The following is a 17,780-nucleotide window of genomic DNA, read 5'->3' on the forward strand; positions in this document are numbered from 1 at the left end:
AGCCTGGGAAACCAAAAAGCCCTTGACCTACGGTAAGCACTGCTCAGCAACAACCAAAACATCAGCGTGCTGTCAGCATTGTTCTCATCTTAAATTCAAATACACAGCACTGCACCACCTATTAAGAAGAAAATTACTCTATCCCAGCCAAAACCAGGACACTACAGTATCCTGGACACACTGAGATTCCATCAGAATGAAGTGACACTGTGGACCCAATTTACAAGTCTCACTCATGCAGGCACATACAGCTTTCAGAAAGCATTCAAAAAAATCACAGACAAGATCAAGTGATTTTAAAAATTTTACAGGTTTTATAAAAACATTATACATTACAAAAATGTATCAAAACCCCCTTATAATTAAACCTTACAAAGCACTTAAAATGTGTAACATTCTTTAAAATTAGGATTATCCATTTTTTCAATAGGTACAGGTAGAAGTTTATATCAAAACTTTATAAAATAAAAGACAACCCCTAGCTTTCATACCTATCTAATCAGAAGAATATACACTGTCAGAAACATGAATGTGCTGGGAGATTCCATGTCTATAAAAATAGAAAAGAGGGATACTGTGAATATCTCGCCCGAAGACTCAAAAAGTTCTAAACATACCAAGACTCTTAACATCAGAGAAATTATCAATCTATTTTTCTGAGGATTCCAGCTCAGAAGAATGATGATGCAAGGAAGAAGAAAAAAAAAGACTGAGTGGAAAAACACCCCTGAGATAAATCAGAACATTAAATTTTTTTTTACTTGCTTGTTTCTTTGGCTTTTGTTACTTTCAAGCTATCACATAGGTTTGAAAGGAAATTGGTCCAGTCACAGGTTTTAACAATTACATTATCATAACACAGGTAATTATTCTGACACAATACAAGAAATAAAAAACCCCAAAATAAAACACAGCATAAGTTGCTCTTTTTCTTCAGACTCTTCTGATTTCTGATCCCATCCCTCTATTAAAAAAAAATATTCCTTCTAAACATAGATTATTAAGAGGATAAAATAGTAATCTGGAATAATTTTTCAAATTATAGTTTCCCATGTCTTCCTTTTTTCCTTGAGAGTTTTTTATGGACAAGTTCTTCAAAAGCCATAACTTCATCTTCCTCTTCATTTTCCAAGTCCTTATCATGCACCAAGCCTATATTAAAAACAATAAATTAATGCAGAATGGAACACCTTTTTCTCTTAACAGCATGACAAGCTATGTCACTGCTATTTTATATGTCAGCAATATACCTTCATACGTGCATAATCATGTTTAAGGAGTATTTAGCTTAATGTGACAATGTGCTTAAGATTTAAGAGCTCTGCAATGAAGCAGCAATTGCTAAGCCACTTGCTGCACTAGTAATTAATTTTCACACTGAAAATCTGTTTCTGTTGTTATTTCCTTAGACTTTTCTAATAAGTCTGTCTCAAGATTCAGTTTCAGCAGACACTACATTTCCTAGCTGACTTCCAAGACAGACTATAAGGTTCCTTTTGAGACTACAAGAGCACACCCTCTCCTATTAACTGTATTTGCTGGAATAGGAAGAGGCAATCCAAGGCTTTATCACAACCAATTTTTTCTAAAATTGAGCTACTCTAATGCTTTACACACAGTCCATTTTGTAAATCTAACCACTTCACTGCTGCCAACTATTGCAATCCCACCACCTAAATATATGTTTAAACATGAGCATTCAGGGAGGCACAATGAAGTTTTAAATTTGCCCTCAGAGATCCATGATGAAAATAGACTGCATCAATGTATGCTACTTTTTATATGAAACCAAGACAAATGGAAGTAAAAAAAAAAAAAAAAAAGAAACAAATACAAGCATCCTTTGTCAGGCTGGGATCCACTGAAGGCTAGGGAGAAGTCTTGCTCTACTCTGGCCACCCTGCACCCAGCTGCTCAGCTTTGAAGAGCCACTGAGGGGAAGCCTGGTTATCTCATGTTTTGCAGAGTGCCCCCATGGGAGTGCCTCTCAAAGGTCAGTGAATATCCACAATGTGCTGAGTGGGAGACTGTAGTGATGCTTAGAGACCAATACTGAACAGCAGTGGGCTCAGAAAGCGGGGCAATTTTAAAACATACCTTCTCCTGTTACCCTGTGAGAGTCCATTTGTTTCAGCCACTTACGAGCATCATCAATGGTGTCAAACAATTTGTTGGCATGTCTGGCTATTACTTCTTCAGCTGGAATGGAGCACAGTTAACATTCTGTGAGAACACTCAGCTGAGAAATGGACAGCAGCTAAAAGTCAAGCACAAAATGAAGCTACACAGAGCCATGTGGGATGACGATGCTGCAAACCCAGAAGTCGTGGTCACCAGCATAATTCACTAATGTGGATGAAGATGATGTATGTATCACTCCCCATTCTAATCAACACTACTTGCACTATCAGAACAGAAGTTCCACATCTTTGTGCTGCCCCTTTCGAGTTACATCTGAATCCTGAAAACACCCTACTTTATTTTTGGGTTATAAAGCTCCTGACTCTCATTATCTCTCTGAAATTATACGAATCAAAGTCAAACATAGACCTAAAATGGTGCAGTCTTTGCTGAACTGCACCATTAAGAACCTGAAAAATGCCTGTTATAAAGAGAGGGAAAAGTAGTCTCAGAAAAAAATAATTTCTCTCTATATATTTTCACTGAGTAGAATAACAAGGTAACATTCATCAAGCAATTGTCATAATGAAATCCACTATTACCTAATTAAGCCTACTATATCCATCTTATTCATCACTATCATGGTTCACTGAGCAGGAAGTCAAGTAAACAGTAAGCTAAACTTCATGGACTTCATCCATATGTGAAACTTTCTACTAGGAGTGAAGATAAAGCTTACACATGAAGAGCACAACCTAACATTTAGTTACAAGTTTAACATATTTCACTGATCAGAGCTGATGAACATATCAAGTACTACAGTTTTTCACTACTGTCAGACATCAAAGGCAAAATGACAGCTTGACAGGATTGGTGGATTTCTACCAGTGAAGCCACTAACAATGTTAAGATTTAAGCTGTCACTTTCCCAAAGCAAGTATACTAAACAATTTTGCTTCTAGGCCACTCATTCACTAATTCAATTTTGCTTGCAAAAATCAGCATAGAATAATGCTTTAAGCATATAAGGGGGTTGGGGGGGGAATCTAATATCAAAATATGTATCTCAAGCACCATAAATTACTAAACTTTTTAATACCAGTGTTGCTTTTGAGTACCTGACACACCACAGATTTGTGGTTAAGTATGCACTTTTGCTCAGCTCTAGGAAATTACCAGTTCAAGGGCAGAATAATCAGCGGGTTCCTTAGTCAAAAACTCCAAGTACTCCTACCAGGCTACCCCTGCATTTCCAAATTACCATGGCTAGCAGAAGTAAAAAGGAAACAGTAGAAACAATAGAAAAATTAGTAAAGATGACCTGTCAGTAAAACTGCATAGTTGCTGTACAACTCTGTAAAACTGTGCAAGTTCAGAGAACTTAGTACATCATGACCATGTAAAATTCACTTTACTATCTGTAAAAATTCACTACCATTCACTTTTCCTTTACTATGTAATTCATTAAGCTGGAAAAGTTTAGAATGTATTTTGAGTATTTCCAGCTCTCTCAGTTCTTTTCATCAGCTACCCGAAATACCTGGAAATACCTTTCTCTTGACCACATTAAGATTTTCAAATGGAGCTTTGCCAGGTCTAGCAGTTTGACCAAAAAATGACATATTAAATTGTTTAAAGAAAACTACAAAGGTCCTACCTCTAGCCCAGGCTTTTTTCTCATAGATTTCCTCTACTGCATCTGAAATTTTTTTAATATTCTCTTTGATTTTCCTCTGGCGTAAGTTGGAACCTTCTTTGTATGCTAAATGGTCTCGGGTGTAATCCCGTTCTGTAATGGCCTCCACCACTTCCAGTCCATCACGTATTATCGGATCTATGTTTCTTCTGAAAAACTCAGCATAGTGTCTGTAGGCAGCGTGGTTATTCGTGTGCTCTTCTGTGTTTCTGTGCTCCATATAGGCCTCACTGGCCACAGAAATCGCATTTCCTTCTGCATGCAACTTTTCTTCCCCACTGCTCTCAGCTGGTGTCAGAGGCTCAGAAGTGTCTGCCTCCATGCTCTCCGACCGGCTGAAATAGTTCTCAGAGCTCTGGATGAACCTGACTCCACAGAGGTCACACTGGGTTTGGTCAATATCTGCTCTTTTGAAGATCTCTGATAAAAATTCCTCTTCTTTCACTGCAACAGGATGAACTCTGGAGCGGGCCTTCCTTTTCCACTTCACATACAGGGAAATTAAATGGAACACATGATACAGCTGGCGCTGAGCTGATGCTTTCTGCTCTTGTTTCTGTTGCTTGCTGAGTGCAATGACTTCCAGGGGATCCTTTTGGTCCTCTAAGCAATGAACCTCCTCAAATTCCTCTTCCAGCTCATCAGCATATTCCGTTTCATCCAGAGAGGTCACAAATCTGTCAAGGTTGACGCGTTCATACTGGATGCCCCGTATGGGTGGATGCCCCTGAGTGTAGGCAGTGTCCCACCTCCAGCGGCAGTCAACCAGGTGCTCTTCATCTCTCTCTGTCAGCAGCTCTTGCAGGCTTGCAGCAACTTCTCTTACATGAGTAGCATTACCCACTTGTTCCACGACCCTCAGCAATCTTTCAGGTACTTTAGAGGGAGTGTCTTTTCTCATCGATTCCAGCATGGCCTTGATTTCAGGGAAGAGGCGGCGTAAGAGGGATCTGTCTTTAGAACTCTGCACCTGGTCAGCGTTCAGTAACATCACCAAGCACAGCACTGCTGTCCGCTCAGCCTCCCCTGAAGTTATGCAGTCGGGATCCCCGAAGGCATCCAGGAGGACGTTGAACCTCCCGTGAACACCACACAAGACTTCTGCTAGATAACAGAGATGAGATCTGAAATAGTATACAGCTGCATTTGTGTCCTGCGGTCTATACTCCTGTATAATAGAAAACGTGTCTTTAAGTTCTTTGTAGTGGTCCTTGTGTCTGAACAAAAACTCCCAGTAATGGAGGAGAGCAATGTAACTCTTTGGAAGGCAGAGAGTAATGTTCTTGGCAAGACGCATCAGGACAGCACAACACAGAATATACTGGAATTCCAGCAACATCACCGTGTTTCCTATGCTTGGAATCAGGTATCTTGTGCATTTCTTGATGAGGACATTCATGAAACGGAAAAAAAATCTTTTACAGTTTTCTGGGTTCTTATGAACGTAGAATTGCTCAAGCGAATTTTCAAGGAGCCGAATGAAGCACAAGTGTGTTCTTCCTGTATTTTCGGCATTCTTGTCAGGTAGCAACATACCATGTCTGCCCTCTATTCCTTTGGTCTTTTCTTCCTGGCCTTTATTCCTTGGGGAACTTTTTGCCTTTGCCAAAGCAAACATTAGCTCTTTGTTATAATTATCCTCTTCTTTAAGAAGAAGTTTCTCAAATTCTTCAGGATATCCTGAAGATAAGATAAGGACCTTCATGGCACTTAGCCACAAGTCAGTTGATTCTCTTCTGGCTGCAGTCTCTTCATGATTAAACTTAAATGTGATGTACTTCCTCAACATCTCTCTACAAGGTTTGGAAATAACACTACTGAATTGCAGTATTTCTTTGCATGCTCTTGGGTTCTCAGACAGTATTCTCAAATGAAAATGATTAGGAAAAAACATTCCTAGGAGGGCTTTACATGATGCGTATTTGTCAGAAGTCAAAATGTCCTCAAAGCTTTTGCACTGATTCAGTAACTCCTTAGGGAAAGTGCACGTGGCTTCCAACAACAGTCCATTTATTGCCACCAGATGCATTTTACACTGAAATATTGTCCTTGCTTCGTGACGCAACAAGGGTCTGTGGTAACCCTCACAGGTTTTATCTTCGCAGTTCAAACCTGCAATGAACTTCATACAAATATCAGGGTACTTCTTGCTCAGTAACTCACGGGTGATAAAGCACAACCTGCTTAACAAGTGCTGCTTCAAAGCTGATTTTACTTTCTCTGTGCTTACTGAGAAATCACCTTTCGCCTTCCTCTCTTTTAGACTTTGCTTGTCTAACAAAAACTTGATAATAGGTTCAGCTTCGTTTTGAGACACCTGGCAACTGTCACCTGTCGGGACAATCCCAAAATAGGCAAAGCATAACTTCACCATATCTTTCTCTGCATTGGTGGCTGCTTTCTTCAGACCACTAACAAGACTCAGAAGAGCCATTAAGCCACGTGTTGCCATGAAGAGGATGTTGTGGCTAGGAGTGCTGCAGCGACATAACACAAAGAGAGCTTCAACGGCGCCAGCAGAATGATTCAGAGACAGGAACCGGCAGTACGCGTCGCTCAGCTTCATGAAGTCTTCTTTCAGAGCTCCCTGCAAAAACACAGCCTCGGCAATGCCAGACTTCTGCCCAGTTTGTTCACAAAGCTCAAGGGCTTCTCTTAGGATGCTCTCCACGTTCCCCAGGTGTGGTTCTGAACTGCGACTCAGCCTGGCACGCGCTTCAGCAAGCAAACACGATGCGCGGAACTCTTTCACAGCCGTGAGGTTGGCTGCTTCCAGGGCAAAGCCGTGCTGCTTCATTAGCTTTGCAGCCTCCTCCTGGCGATTCTTCCTTTTCAGCAAGTCTGCTGTTTGGTGCAAACATCCACGAGACTTCAGAAACTCAAGCTGATCCTCTATATCCAGTTTTGAGAGGACTTGCATCATTTCCTCAGTCCTGTTCATACTCAGGTATTTTGCAGCTGCTTCCAAATACAGCTGATTTGCTGTACAGGAGAGTTTGGAGGACATTTGTCCTTTTGCATTCAACATATCTTCATATCTGAAATAATAGATACATCAATTTACTGCTACAGATTACAAATCTAGACAAAAAAAAGTACTGCAATTAAAAAAAAAACAACAAAAAAACCCATTAAACAAATAGCTTCCCCTAGAAACCCTTCCTACAAAAAGGCTAACTGTTTCATGCGATATGCCTGTCAGGTGAAAGACCATCACATCATCTTAAAAGATCTACAGAAAGAAACTACTTACAACATGAGGCTGTCAGAATCAAGAGTATTAAAACTTTTGGTACAAACAAAATCACAAGGTTTACAACATGAGTGAAGCCTTCTCCACACTGTCAAATCAATGTACAAATAATATTAACACATTTTATTAGCATTAATCTTCTATTTATAAAAAAATATGATTTTCAGTGAATCCTCCAAGGGTCAATCTACACAATATTCTGTAAAATTTACATAAACTTGCCAGTTTAGAGAGAATTGTTTCAAGCCTCTGTATGTATCTGCATATACTTCGTAGCTTATTGAGTGTCTGAGCAAAACTCCTGGTTGCATCTTTCCTAACATGCACTTTAGAATATTCAGTAATTAATTATTAATGGCTGATGTAAAATTATTGATGTATCCCCTAAACCACTTTTATGAAAAATTCTCTCCTGCATGCTGAGAATGAGTAACTTTTTCCTGTTGGATTAGTAAATTATCATCAGTTTTTTGTTACGACCTTTCTCATTATAAATGAGGTAGTGCAGCCGTTTTGTGTACATGCTGATAAATTTCCATTAATGTTTCGGGGGGATGATTTAAAAACTTGCTTGTTGGTAAAGTGACTTTAATACTTGAATGTTTTGATCAAACTATCTCTACATATTAATGAAGCTTTATTAATGCAAAACAGCAGTTACCATTACTAAAGGTAATGTAAACAAAGTCAGTAGACCAAACCCTTCTGAAATTTTTTCAGTGAACCATCTGCATTATATGGAATTTGGAAATGCAAAAGAGTAATATTCCAATACCATCTTGCAAGACATACCTTTCAACTGCCTTTGCTGCTTCTTCATAGAGCTCTTCCTGACAATACATTTTAATGGCCAGATCAAACTCCTCAATTAGTTCATAACATTCAGATGCTTCTCTGTAACACTGGCTTTTCTGATAGTAAAATGCAGCATCTTTCATCTGCAATGCAGAAGTCAATAATAAAACTGAAGCGCTGTCAACAGTCAAAACTACATGTATGGAATAAATCTTGTAATTCCATCCTGTGTCTCATAAAGAAGTACACTTTATTAAAAGGTAATTAAAGTATCTGAATAAAATCAAATAGATATTAAAGTAACCCTCACTAAAAACTGAAGGGATTGTTTAAAAAAACTTCAGAATATTTGTGTCTGAAAAACTAGAGTATAAAATGAAAGGTATTATATAAGGTTTTCCAAATAATTTTATCCTCCCAGCCCTACCTGTTGTTAGTAAACACTACACATGCTTCTGCTGATTTACAGATTTCTCAGAATGAATAGTATTAAATTAAAACAGTTATGGATGCAGAATGAGAGCACTAACGTTGTATCTTAAACTTCAAATATTTGGGATCACTTTACATTCTTTTAGTAGAAACACACTGAAAATAAAAATATTACATATTGTTAGCATACTGCTTTAACCCCTCAAAGTTTTAAGGTTCCATTTAAATGGTTGTTGTCAATGAAGTTTCAGTATCATCAGAGTATTGAATGAAGCAGCAGCTTAAGTTTCATTACACCAGTCATTCACTAATTTTTGACTGCAAATGACTGATAATGACATTTGAGGAAAGCCAAAGAAATAAAGCCAGCCTGCATAATTGCATCATGCTCCATTTCATTTCTCTTCTGCCTGTTCTCTGACAAATTACTTCTTTTTAACAGCCCAGCTTAAAGAGCTTGTTTAGTTTTGCTACTACACAAAAAGATACACAAAAAGATACTATTATTTTCTGAGTAATATAAGAGGAAAAAATTCTGTAGGAAAAGGAAAGTGATATGGTGAGGATTTAATACCTTTCCTAATTTTTTACACAATTCTGCACAAAGACGGAACTCCTTTGATTGAATCAGACATTTTAGTGATAGTTTTGGTTCTCCACATTCCAAGTAAGTTTTAGCCAATGTCATATATTCCATCTGTTTTTCCCTGCAGAAAGTAAGAGAAAATTACCACTAACATCCACATTAAGTTTAGGATCATGTGAACTGTCACTGAATCCAACCAACACTGACATGACACAATATTCTGAATACATTACCCGATGAGTTATGATCTTAGAATTCATTATATTTTGTGCTGACACTGCTCTGTCCAGAAATCTGTTCCAAAATATGATAGCTCTGACAGTCAAAAAATTCTTTTGAGGTTTTTTTTTTTAACTAATATATTACTATACTGTCATATACTGTACTGTATTATTGTGATCCTGTACTGCTTCTCTTTCCTTAATTTGTTCTCTCCTTTCTGCTCTTTAGCACCAATGTCATTAGAGACACAAGCAAATGCGTTCTCAGCCTTTGTTTTGTCTGACCAAACAATCCCAGCCTTCCAGGTATCACTGCAGCATGATCTAGTTGAACTGATGATTCTCAAGTCTGGAGAATCAGAACTGTACAGAGCATTTCATATAGAACCCATGAAAATCTTACTTAAGCTTTTTACACCAGCATTAATACCTCTACTAAAAAAAAATTCAACTTTGGCAGCTTCACTGTTACATATGTTCTGTCAACATATTCTAATACACCAAATTCCTTCTCAAATTTTATGCAAGCTTTTAACAAGCACAGTGAACTGAGAAAAAGTTTTATCAGTCCCATGAACAATTTCTCTATAATCATGAAATTTTGGAGCATCCTTATGCTTCTAACCAGGGCCACTAATATAAAGCAGGTATTTAAGAAAGATAAAATCGTAACTAACTCCAGTAATAACATTTCTTCAGATCTTCCCTGTTCTCCCTTGTGTGCCAGCCTCCTCTGATCTAGTCATTCCTTTCCCATTCTGCTATCATTGCTAGTTTCTGGTCTCCCCAGCATGAACAGGAACTGATTCACTTTGGTTTAGATCCTTCTCCATTAAGTTTTTTCCTGTCTTATTTGAGATGAGTCCCAAAGAGTTTCCAAGCCTCTTCAGGAAACTGCAAACTCTCTCCCCTGTCAAACTCTTGAGCTATTTTACTCAGCTGAAATCATTAACTATATGATTCATCTCAAAATCTGTTCCTTTAAAACTGTCCTTTGGTTCAGATCTGGTTCTGCTCGTTTAGTTCAAAATGACTACAACATTAATTTTACTCCAAAACTCACCTTTTGCTAGCAGCTTTTCTTTCCCAGTGCACACCACCATTCCTTCTCCTTTGTTGAGTGAATATGCAGTGGGATTAGCACATTCACTCAACAAAGTGAGTTGCCATCAGCACTGCTGATGGCATATGTTCTCCTATCTATATCTATGGATGTAAAGACTCTTGGGGTAATGCAAATCCTGCTGCTTTCCTCTCACAGAACCAGTAAGCCCTTGCAAGGGCCAACTTCCACTATTCCCTAGAGGGAGAAGTGCCCTGGATCCTATAGTGCTAGACCTCCCAATTCCTTAAATCTCTTTTGCCAACCACAGACACACACAGACATCCCTCCTGCACTGTTCTCCAGCATCTCCGGTCAGGTCCCACAGCCGTGGTGTGAATCCCCCCCTCTGCACCACGAAGTGACACTCACTCAGCTGCACTGATGCCCTACCTTGGGCTGCTTTTCTTTGCATGCACTTTGAGAACAGCGTCGTGTGTCAGGGCCAGTTTTGACTTCTCAGCTGCTCCTCCCTTTTGGTAACATTTGGCAGCCACCTGGGGTGAAATCACACACAGCATTCACAGATGTGCATCCAGCTCATGGCTTATCACATAAAAGCAATACTTAATTTTACAATCACTGGAATGGAAAGCAGAAAGATTGGCAGGGTGCCTGGAAAAAGGAAAAGGTAAAACATTGTGGTATATTTTTAGGACAAAAATAAAAGCTTTATGTGCTGCTACCAAAATTAGAATATTAATTACAATATTACACGGAAGTAGGGAAAGCAAAATTCCTGGTAAGCTGATAGAACAAATAGCATATGTAATCTGAAGACAGCCTTAATCATTAACTGGTAAGTCACCAGGCATCTACAACATATTACTAAAAGTGAGGAAGACCAATGTGTGCAAAGTGAAATCAAAAAGCAAGGAACATTTACTCAATGCTTTTATCAAACCAGGATCTTTCTGTGAAAACCAAACAGAAATACTGAGAGTTACCATGCTCCTAGCAAGGTTTTCTCCGTTATCGCCCTGCTTATTCTGCAACACCATGATTTCTTTACTCTAGCCATTAATTTAGTGTTGCTTCTGTTTGGAAATTGCACACTGCAAGCCACTCTTGGAACTGCCAAAGTCACCAGATAATATCATCTTAAGGCAGCATTGATTAGCAAAGATCAGGGTTATAAAGAAAATAGATTTGCAGATAATATAGTTAATACTATAGTTGCAGATAATATAGTTAATTTCAGATTCCAAGATTATTTTTTTTTAGCTGTGTGGAGTTTTTTTCTTGACTCTTTTCTGTCCATTTAGAAAACTGCCTTTTATTTTCAAGGGGAGATAAAGACTATATGTATAGTGGCAACTGATTACTTTGTTTTTTGTCTTGTTATAAATATTAATTTTCCCTTCAAAGAATTTTATGTTGTTCTCTGCAAAACACAGAAGCTTTCCCTCTGCAGTGGTAAAAAAAGTATCTGAAGTTTTATTTCACAGAATCACAGATCATCTCAAATTGAAAGGGACTTATAAGGATAATAGAGGCAAACTTACTGCTCCTTGCAGGACTACCTAAAACAAACCCACACCATTAAGAATGTCATCCAGATGCTTCTTGAACTCTGAACTCATGGCTTAATGCACGACTACTTTCCTGGGGTGCCCGTGGCAGACCACTTTGTCAGTGAAGAGCCTTTTCTATGTCCAATCTGATCTTCTTCTGAACCAACTTCATGCCATTTCCCCATGTCCTATCACTGCTAACCAGAGAGAGGAGATCAGCATCTCCCTTTGAGGAAGTAGCAGACTGTGATGAGGTTACCCCTCAGCCATCTCCTCTCCAAGCTGAACTAGACAAGTGGCTTTGGCTGCTTTTCTCAAGATGCATCCTCTAGAGCTGCCTGTTGCAATGACAGGGGGGTTGGGACTGGATGGGCCTTGAGGTCTCTTCAAAATAGTTTTGAAGAGACCATTCTATGATTTTATGACTTTTCATCATCTTGGTCACCTTCCTCTGGACACACTCTAACAGTCTGTTGCCCTTCTTATAGTGTGGTACCCAAAACTGCACAGAGGTGACTAGTGCCAAACTACTGCAGGTGAGTCTGCACCAGCCCCGAGCAGAGCAGGACAATCACCTCCTTTGACTGGCTCACAATGCTGCATTTGATGCACCCAGGACACTGTCTGCCTTTTTGGTTGTCAAGGCACGCTGCTGGCTCATCTTCAACTTGCCACCAACCCCAACTCCCACATCTCTTTTCATGGGGCTGCTCTCCAGTCTCTCATTCCCTAATTTGAATGTATAACCAGGAGCACTCCACCTAGGTGCAGAATCTGGCACCTGCCCTTGTTAAAACTCATACAGTTGGTGATAGCCCACGAGGTTATCAAGGTCTCTCTGCAGGACCTCTCTGCCCTCAAGAGAATCAACAGCTCCTCCCAGTTTAGTGTCCTCCTAGTTTAGTATTGTTGCAAACATATTTCATGTACACTCTTTTCTGGTGCCCAAATTATTATAAAAACACTTGCCCACACATTGAGCACTGGGGAATCCAGCCAGTAATAGGTCACCATCCTGATATGACCCCATTTACTAGAACTCTTTGAAACCTGACTTGACAACCAGTTTCTCACCTAATGTATTTTGGACTTGTCTAGCTGGGTCCTGCAATTCCATCCAGAACAAAGAGACTGTGAGAGAAACCATTAAAATCTTTGCTAAAACCAAAATATACCACATCTACTGGCTTCTCTTGGTCAACTAGATGACTGACCTTGTCACAGAAGGAAATTAAGTTGGTTAAGTAGGACTTTCCTACAGTGAACCCATGCTGCCTATGACTAATGACTGCACTGTCACTCAAATGTTATTTTCAGTAACTCCCAGAATAACCTTCTCCATAATTTTACTAGGCACCAAAGAGAGACTGAAACGCCTGTAATTACCAGGGTCTTCCTTTTTTACCCTTCTTGAAAACTGGGACATTTGCCAGCGTCCAATTGACTGGGACCTCTCCAGACTCCCAAGACCTTTGAAAAATAATGGAAAGGGACCCCACAATAAAATGGGCCAGCTCATTCAGTACCTGGAATGAATCCCATCAAGCCTAATAGATTTATGTGCATCCAGCTGCAGCAGCAAGTCTCAAACTAGTGCAGAGTCAGCTAGGAGTTTATCATCCCCCAAGTTACAGTCTTCCAGCCCATCATCAGTGCTAAAGACAGAGGTGAAGAAGGCATTAAATGTCTCTGCTTTGCCTATGTCCCTATTTGTGAGGTAAATGAACCTATCAAATAATGGACTGATGTTATGTCCAATCCTTCTTTTGCTGTTAATGTGTTTTAAAATGACCTTTTTGTTGTCCTTCACAGTGCTGGATAGCTAGAGCTCTACTTGAGCTTTGGCCACATGAATTTCTCCCTACAGTGACAAACAGCATCTCTGCCGTTCTCCTGTGTCACCTCCCCTTGTTCCAATGTCCACACACCTTCCCTTTTTCCCTAAGTTCAAGAAGAAGATGCCTGTTCAGCCAAGCCAGACTTTGCCCCACTTGCTTGACTGCTGACCCTTTGGAATTTCCTGCTTCTGCACGCTTCAGAGATGGCCCTTAAAAAGTGCCTGTCATTCATGAATTCCCAAGGGACCTCACTAATTGCAGCCCAAGTCTGCTCTCCCCATATCCAGGATCAAAGGTATGTAAGACTTTTCCTTCTACAGTCAACAACTTGAAACTCCATGAATCCCCACTTCACTCAAAAAATCCACTCTGTTTATTAGGAGGTCACTTTTCCCTTGTTAGCTCCCCTAGTACCTGCACCCAGAAGTTATCTTCAACATGCTCCAGAAATTTCCTGGACCTGTTTGTGGCCACTATATGATTTTCTCAGTTAATGTCTGGGAAGTTAAAATCCCCCGGAAGGACAAAAGCATTTGATCCAGATACATCCCTTATCTCCCTGTAGAACATTTCATTGATGCTGTCATCCTGGCTGAGTTTTGCTTCTATGCCATTAACTGTCATCCTGTATCTGGACTGTACTAACTGGGAAGCTAGGAAACAAAAGACTGTAAAATCTCTATGTTTTTTAAACACAAAGGGAATGAAACCATCATTTTCCTACCCAAATTAATACACTTCCAAGAAATGCTTTTGTTTTTCTACAGTATGTGCAGCGATACCGTCAAGAACATGGTTTAGATTCAAACATATCAGTCAATTCTGATGGATGCTAATAATTGTTTTTCCAACTGTCTTTCATTTGTGTGCATTAAAATGTATTTCCCTCATGAGACTGCAAATTTCTGGGCAGTGAATGTAAGATTACAAAAAAAGGCTTGCTCTCCCTGTTCACTTCTTTTAAGTCATTTACAAGTAGACACACAGCTACAAACCACAAACTAAGGCAGACTGCTACAGAGCAACTGAAGGTTTACAGATGGTTTTATAAATACAGAGAAAAGAAAAGGTTTCAGAATAAGCAAGAATCCTTATTTCAGATAAACATATGTTCCTACCTCCCAGAACTGGTGTTTGGCATAGTAGTCTCCCTGTGCAATCCATTCTTCTGGAGTTGAAGTTTTAGCAAACATGCTGTCATCTAAGTCTACAAGGGCAGGGGAGACCATTTTATGTTAGCATGGATAAACCAGAGAAACCACTCATCATGTACCAAAACTAAGCATTATCTCACAATGTTCCAAGCTCTCTGTTTGTGCTTACACCAGCAATGGTAACAATGAGTCTAATGTGGTAATACTGCTGTGTGAAGCTAGGAGTGAGAATACAAAAGCCCCCAGAGCTTGGCTGGAGACTGGGCTGGTAAGAGGCTGGAACTGCATTAACACAGCAGAAAATCTGACTAAAAATTGACCACTTTAAGCTATAAATATCTGCAGCCATCAGGGTCCATTGAGCTCTCTCCACAGTAACTGGCTTAGCAGCAGTGACCTGATCTCTGTTTAGGTAGGAACACCTAAGGTCACCCCTCGAGGCTGAGGGATCCCTTACTCAACACCAGACATCAATGGGCTGGTAAATGACATTTTTGCATATGTGTAATATTTAAGATTAGTATAGAAAGTTTATGTAAAAAGTAGAGTATTGACCACCAATCCATGCATACTTACTGAATATTTTACACATCTGAATTTACTGGTTTGAACTCAATAAACTAATTACAAGATCAGATCTGTCTAAGGGATCACTGATCCTCTCCTGTGACAGCAAGAAAACTTAAACTAGTGAATTAGCAATAAAGTTATACTTTAGCACATTCAACTGATCTTTAGAGACAAAAGAATTAAGACCCATTGAAACAAGTGGAAATTTGCAAGGGCAGTTATCAATGCATACTGTTAAAAGGACCAAGGCATTTAACCTTCTTTAGTACACAGCCTAAAAGCAAGAAAACACGAGTTTTGACTGTCTGACAGTCTTTAAAGGAAGTTTTAGGACAACTTTACCTTTCTTTTCATCTGTTTTGACAACCTTAACTAATTTTCTTTTGATGAAATACTTAAAAGCTGGAGCCCGTTTATCACAGTCTTCATCAAAGATCCACAGATTGACTCTGGCTCTTGTAATTGCAGTATACAATTGCTTGAGTTCTCCATTCAGCATCTGAAGCAGAAGAAAAAAAATTGAATTAAATAAATGAAATGCCAGATGAGCTAAATTGTTAGAAAGAAATATACTTTGCAGTTATAAGAAAACAGAATTTATACAGAATGAATAACAAGCAAGAAAGTGCTTTTAAGTAAGCAAGTCTAAATATTAAATATGGGACTCCAATTACAAAAGCCATTATCCATCTAACTTATAAGCAACTAGTACTACAAATCAGCTACAGGAATGACAGGCTATTTTCCTTCTAATCACTTGCACATATAACTATTAATTCACCACGCAATCCTGAAAATATCTGACTCACCAGATTCTAAACAACTTCCTTAATTTCAAGGTAGTGGCAACAATCACAAACCAGACTATAGGAATAATGAATATTGACAAGGGGAATTGCTATCTGCTTCAACCACAGTAAATATACCCAAAAGTCTTTGACAGGTCTTGTTCTCTAATCAAATTACATTGGCAAACAATCTCTTATATTTTAAAATCAGTATTACATGTATTATATTACATTGTATTTGTATTGTATTGTATTGTATTATATTGTATTATATTGTATTATATTCTATTCTACAAATGTGAACTATAGAAAGTAAAGCAACCATGATAAACATGGAACTAACAGGATGAAAGGATTTAAGAAATTTCCCTACTTTAAAGATTTATGAATTTATTTTGTCCATCCTAATCCTAAGGTTACAAAAAACTCACCTTGTACATTTCTACATTAAATGGAGTCCTTTCCTGCATACCAGTGGCATCCTCTAATGGCACTTCAATTAGCAAGTTGCTTCCCACTTGCACATCCGGATCAGGACTATAAGAAGAAATTATCTTCCATTCCTTGCTAGCCTGAATATCAAGAGAATAAAGTTTATTTGTATGTACTAACTACTACTGCCTACATATGCACAAGATAAGGTTGTATGGTGTGACCTATTCACCCCTGTCGCCCTGTTTTTTTAAGATTTTCTAAGCCTTCTGATGTTGACATTTTTGTAGCGAACTTTCTCCCACACTTTCTACAAATAACTCATTGTTTTGCATTTTTTTATGGAGGATGAGAAATTTGATGGACTGTTGGTTTGTCCAGTGTCATTGGAGAGGTGGCCCTGTCACCCTCCAATCCACTGTCACTTTTGGAAAACTATAAATGTTGGAGTCAGAAAATAAACTTCCTTTTTTCTCTTCACCTTGAGAACACTGGTGTGCACCTGTTTTTTTGCATGCCCTATAGTGACACATCCCTACAAGGGAAGAAGACTCAGAGAACACTGGGGGAGAAAATTATCTCAGGGAAGAATGTAAAGAATAATCAGCAATTTTCAATGAGAAAGCTGAACTTCATCTCAACATAGCCTTTGCTTGAGATACTTGTCTGTACCAGGTGGTCATCAAAGCATATAAACAACCTTCCCTAAAACAGCTAGTAGAGAGTTACACCTTCCCGAGCTGCCCAGGCAAAAGCAAAGATGTGCCTCAGCCCAACAGACGGCAGAACATTTGAGAAGCAAAGAAAACAAACCTTTCAGAGTGCAACTGGCTTGAGCTGGCTAAAAGCTGCATATTAATTTTCAGGGACTGGGGATGGCCAGCATCATGATAGAGAAGCCAGTGGGAATACATACATATATACACACACACACACATATATATATGTACACACAGGGAGCACTAATGGCAGCCACATCCGTATTGTGATTCCTATGTATATTGGCATTGTTACATTATGCTTGCCTTGGGATTTCAGGATACTGCTATATCACTCTTCTAGATCCAAATTATATACAAGGCTCAATATATCAAATAAGTAATTTGATATTAAACATGAAAACCTCCTTGGGTGGACTATACATGTTCAGCTAAACACCCTTAAAATGATCCCTCTGTGGAGGAAGTCAGGTTACCTTCACAGATGGAGGAGGGTCAAGTTTTAGTCCTAGGAATGAGGACTCTCCTATAAACCTCCAATACCACCAAACTCACTGAG

General features: G+C 39.0%; 1 protein-coding gene across 1 annotated transcript in view; it reads right to left on the reverse strand.

Annotated features, from left to right (window-relative positions):
• Positions 1 to 357: 357 nt before the first annotated feature.
• TRANK1 (tetratricopeptide repeat and ankyrin repeat containing 1) overlaps positions 358 to 17,780 on the reverse strand; it is a 51,309-nt gene continuing 33,886 nt past the window's right edge. The window contains exons 16-24 of the mRNA XM_084223161.1: positions 16,502 to 16,642; positions 15,625 to 15,781; positions 14,677 to 14,765; positions 10,600 to 10,703; positions 8,872 to 9,004; positions 7,863 to 8,008; positions 3,779 to 6,855; positions 2,098 to 2,199; positions 358 to 1,152 (exon numbers count right to left, since the gene is read on the reverse strand). Of these exons, the coding sequence (XP_084079287.1) occupies positions 1,040 to 1,152; positions 2,098 to 2,199; positions 3,779 to 6,855; positions 7,863 to 8,008; positions 8,872 to 9,004; positions 10,600 to 10,703; positions 14,677 to 14,765; positions 15,625 to 15,781; positions 16,502 to 16,642 (4,062 nt within the window). The 3' untranslated portion in view covers positions 358 to 1,039. The remainder of the gene's footprint in view (positions 1,153 to 2,097; positions 2,200 to 3,778; positions 6,856 to 7,862; positions 8,009 to 8,871; positions 9,005 to 10,599; positions 10,704 to 14,676; positions 14,766 to 15,624; positions 15,782 to 16,501; positions 16,643 to 17,780) is intronic.

This window comes from Fringilla coelebs (assembly GCF_963513975.1).
Source record: "Fringilla coelebs genome assembly, chromosome: 1".
Lineage (NCBI taxonomy): Eukaryota > Metazoa > Chordata > Aves > Passeriformes > Fringillidae > Fringilla > Fringilla coelebs.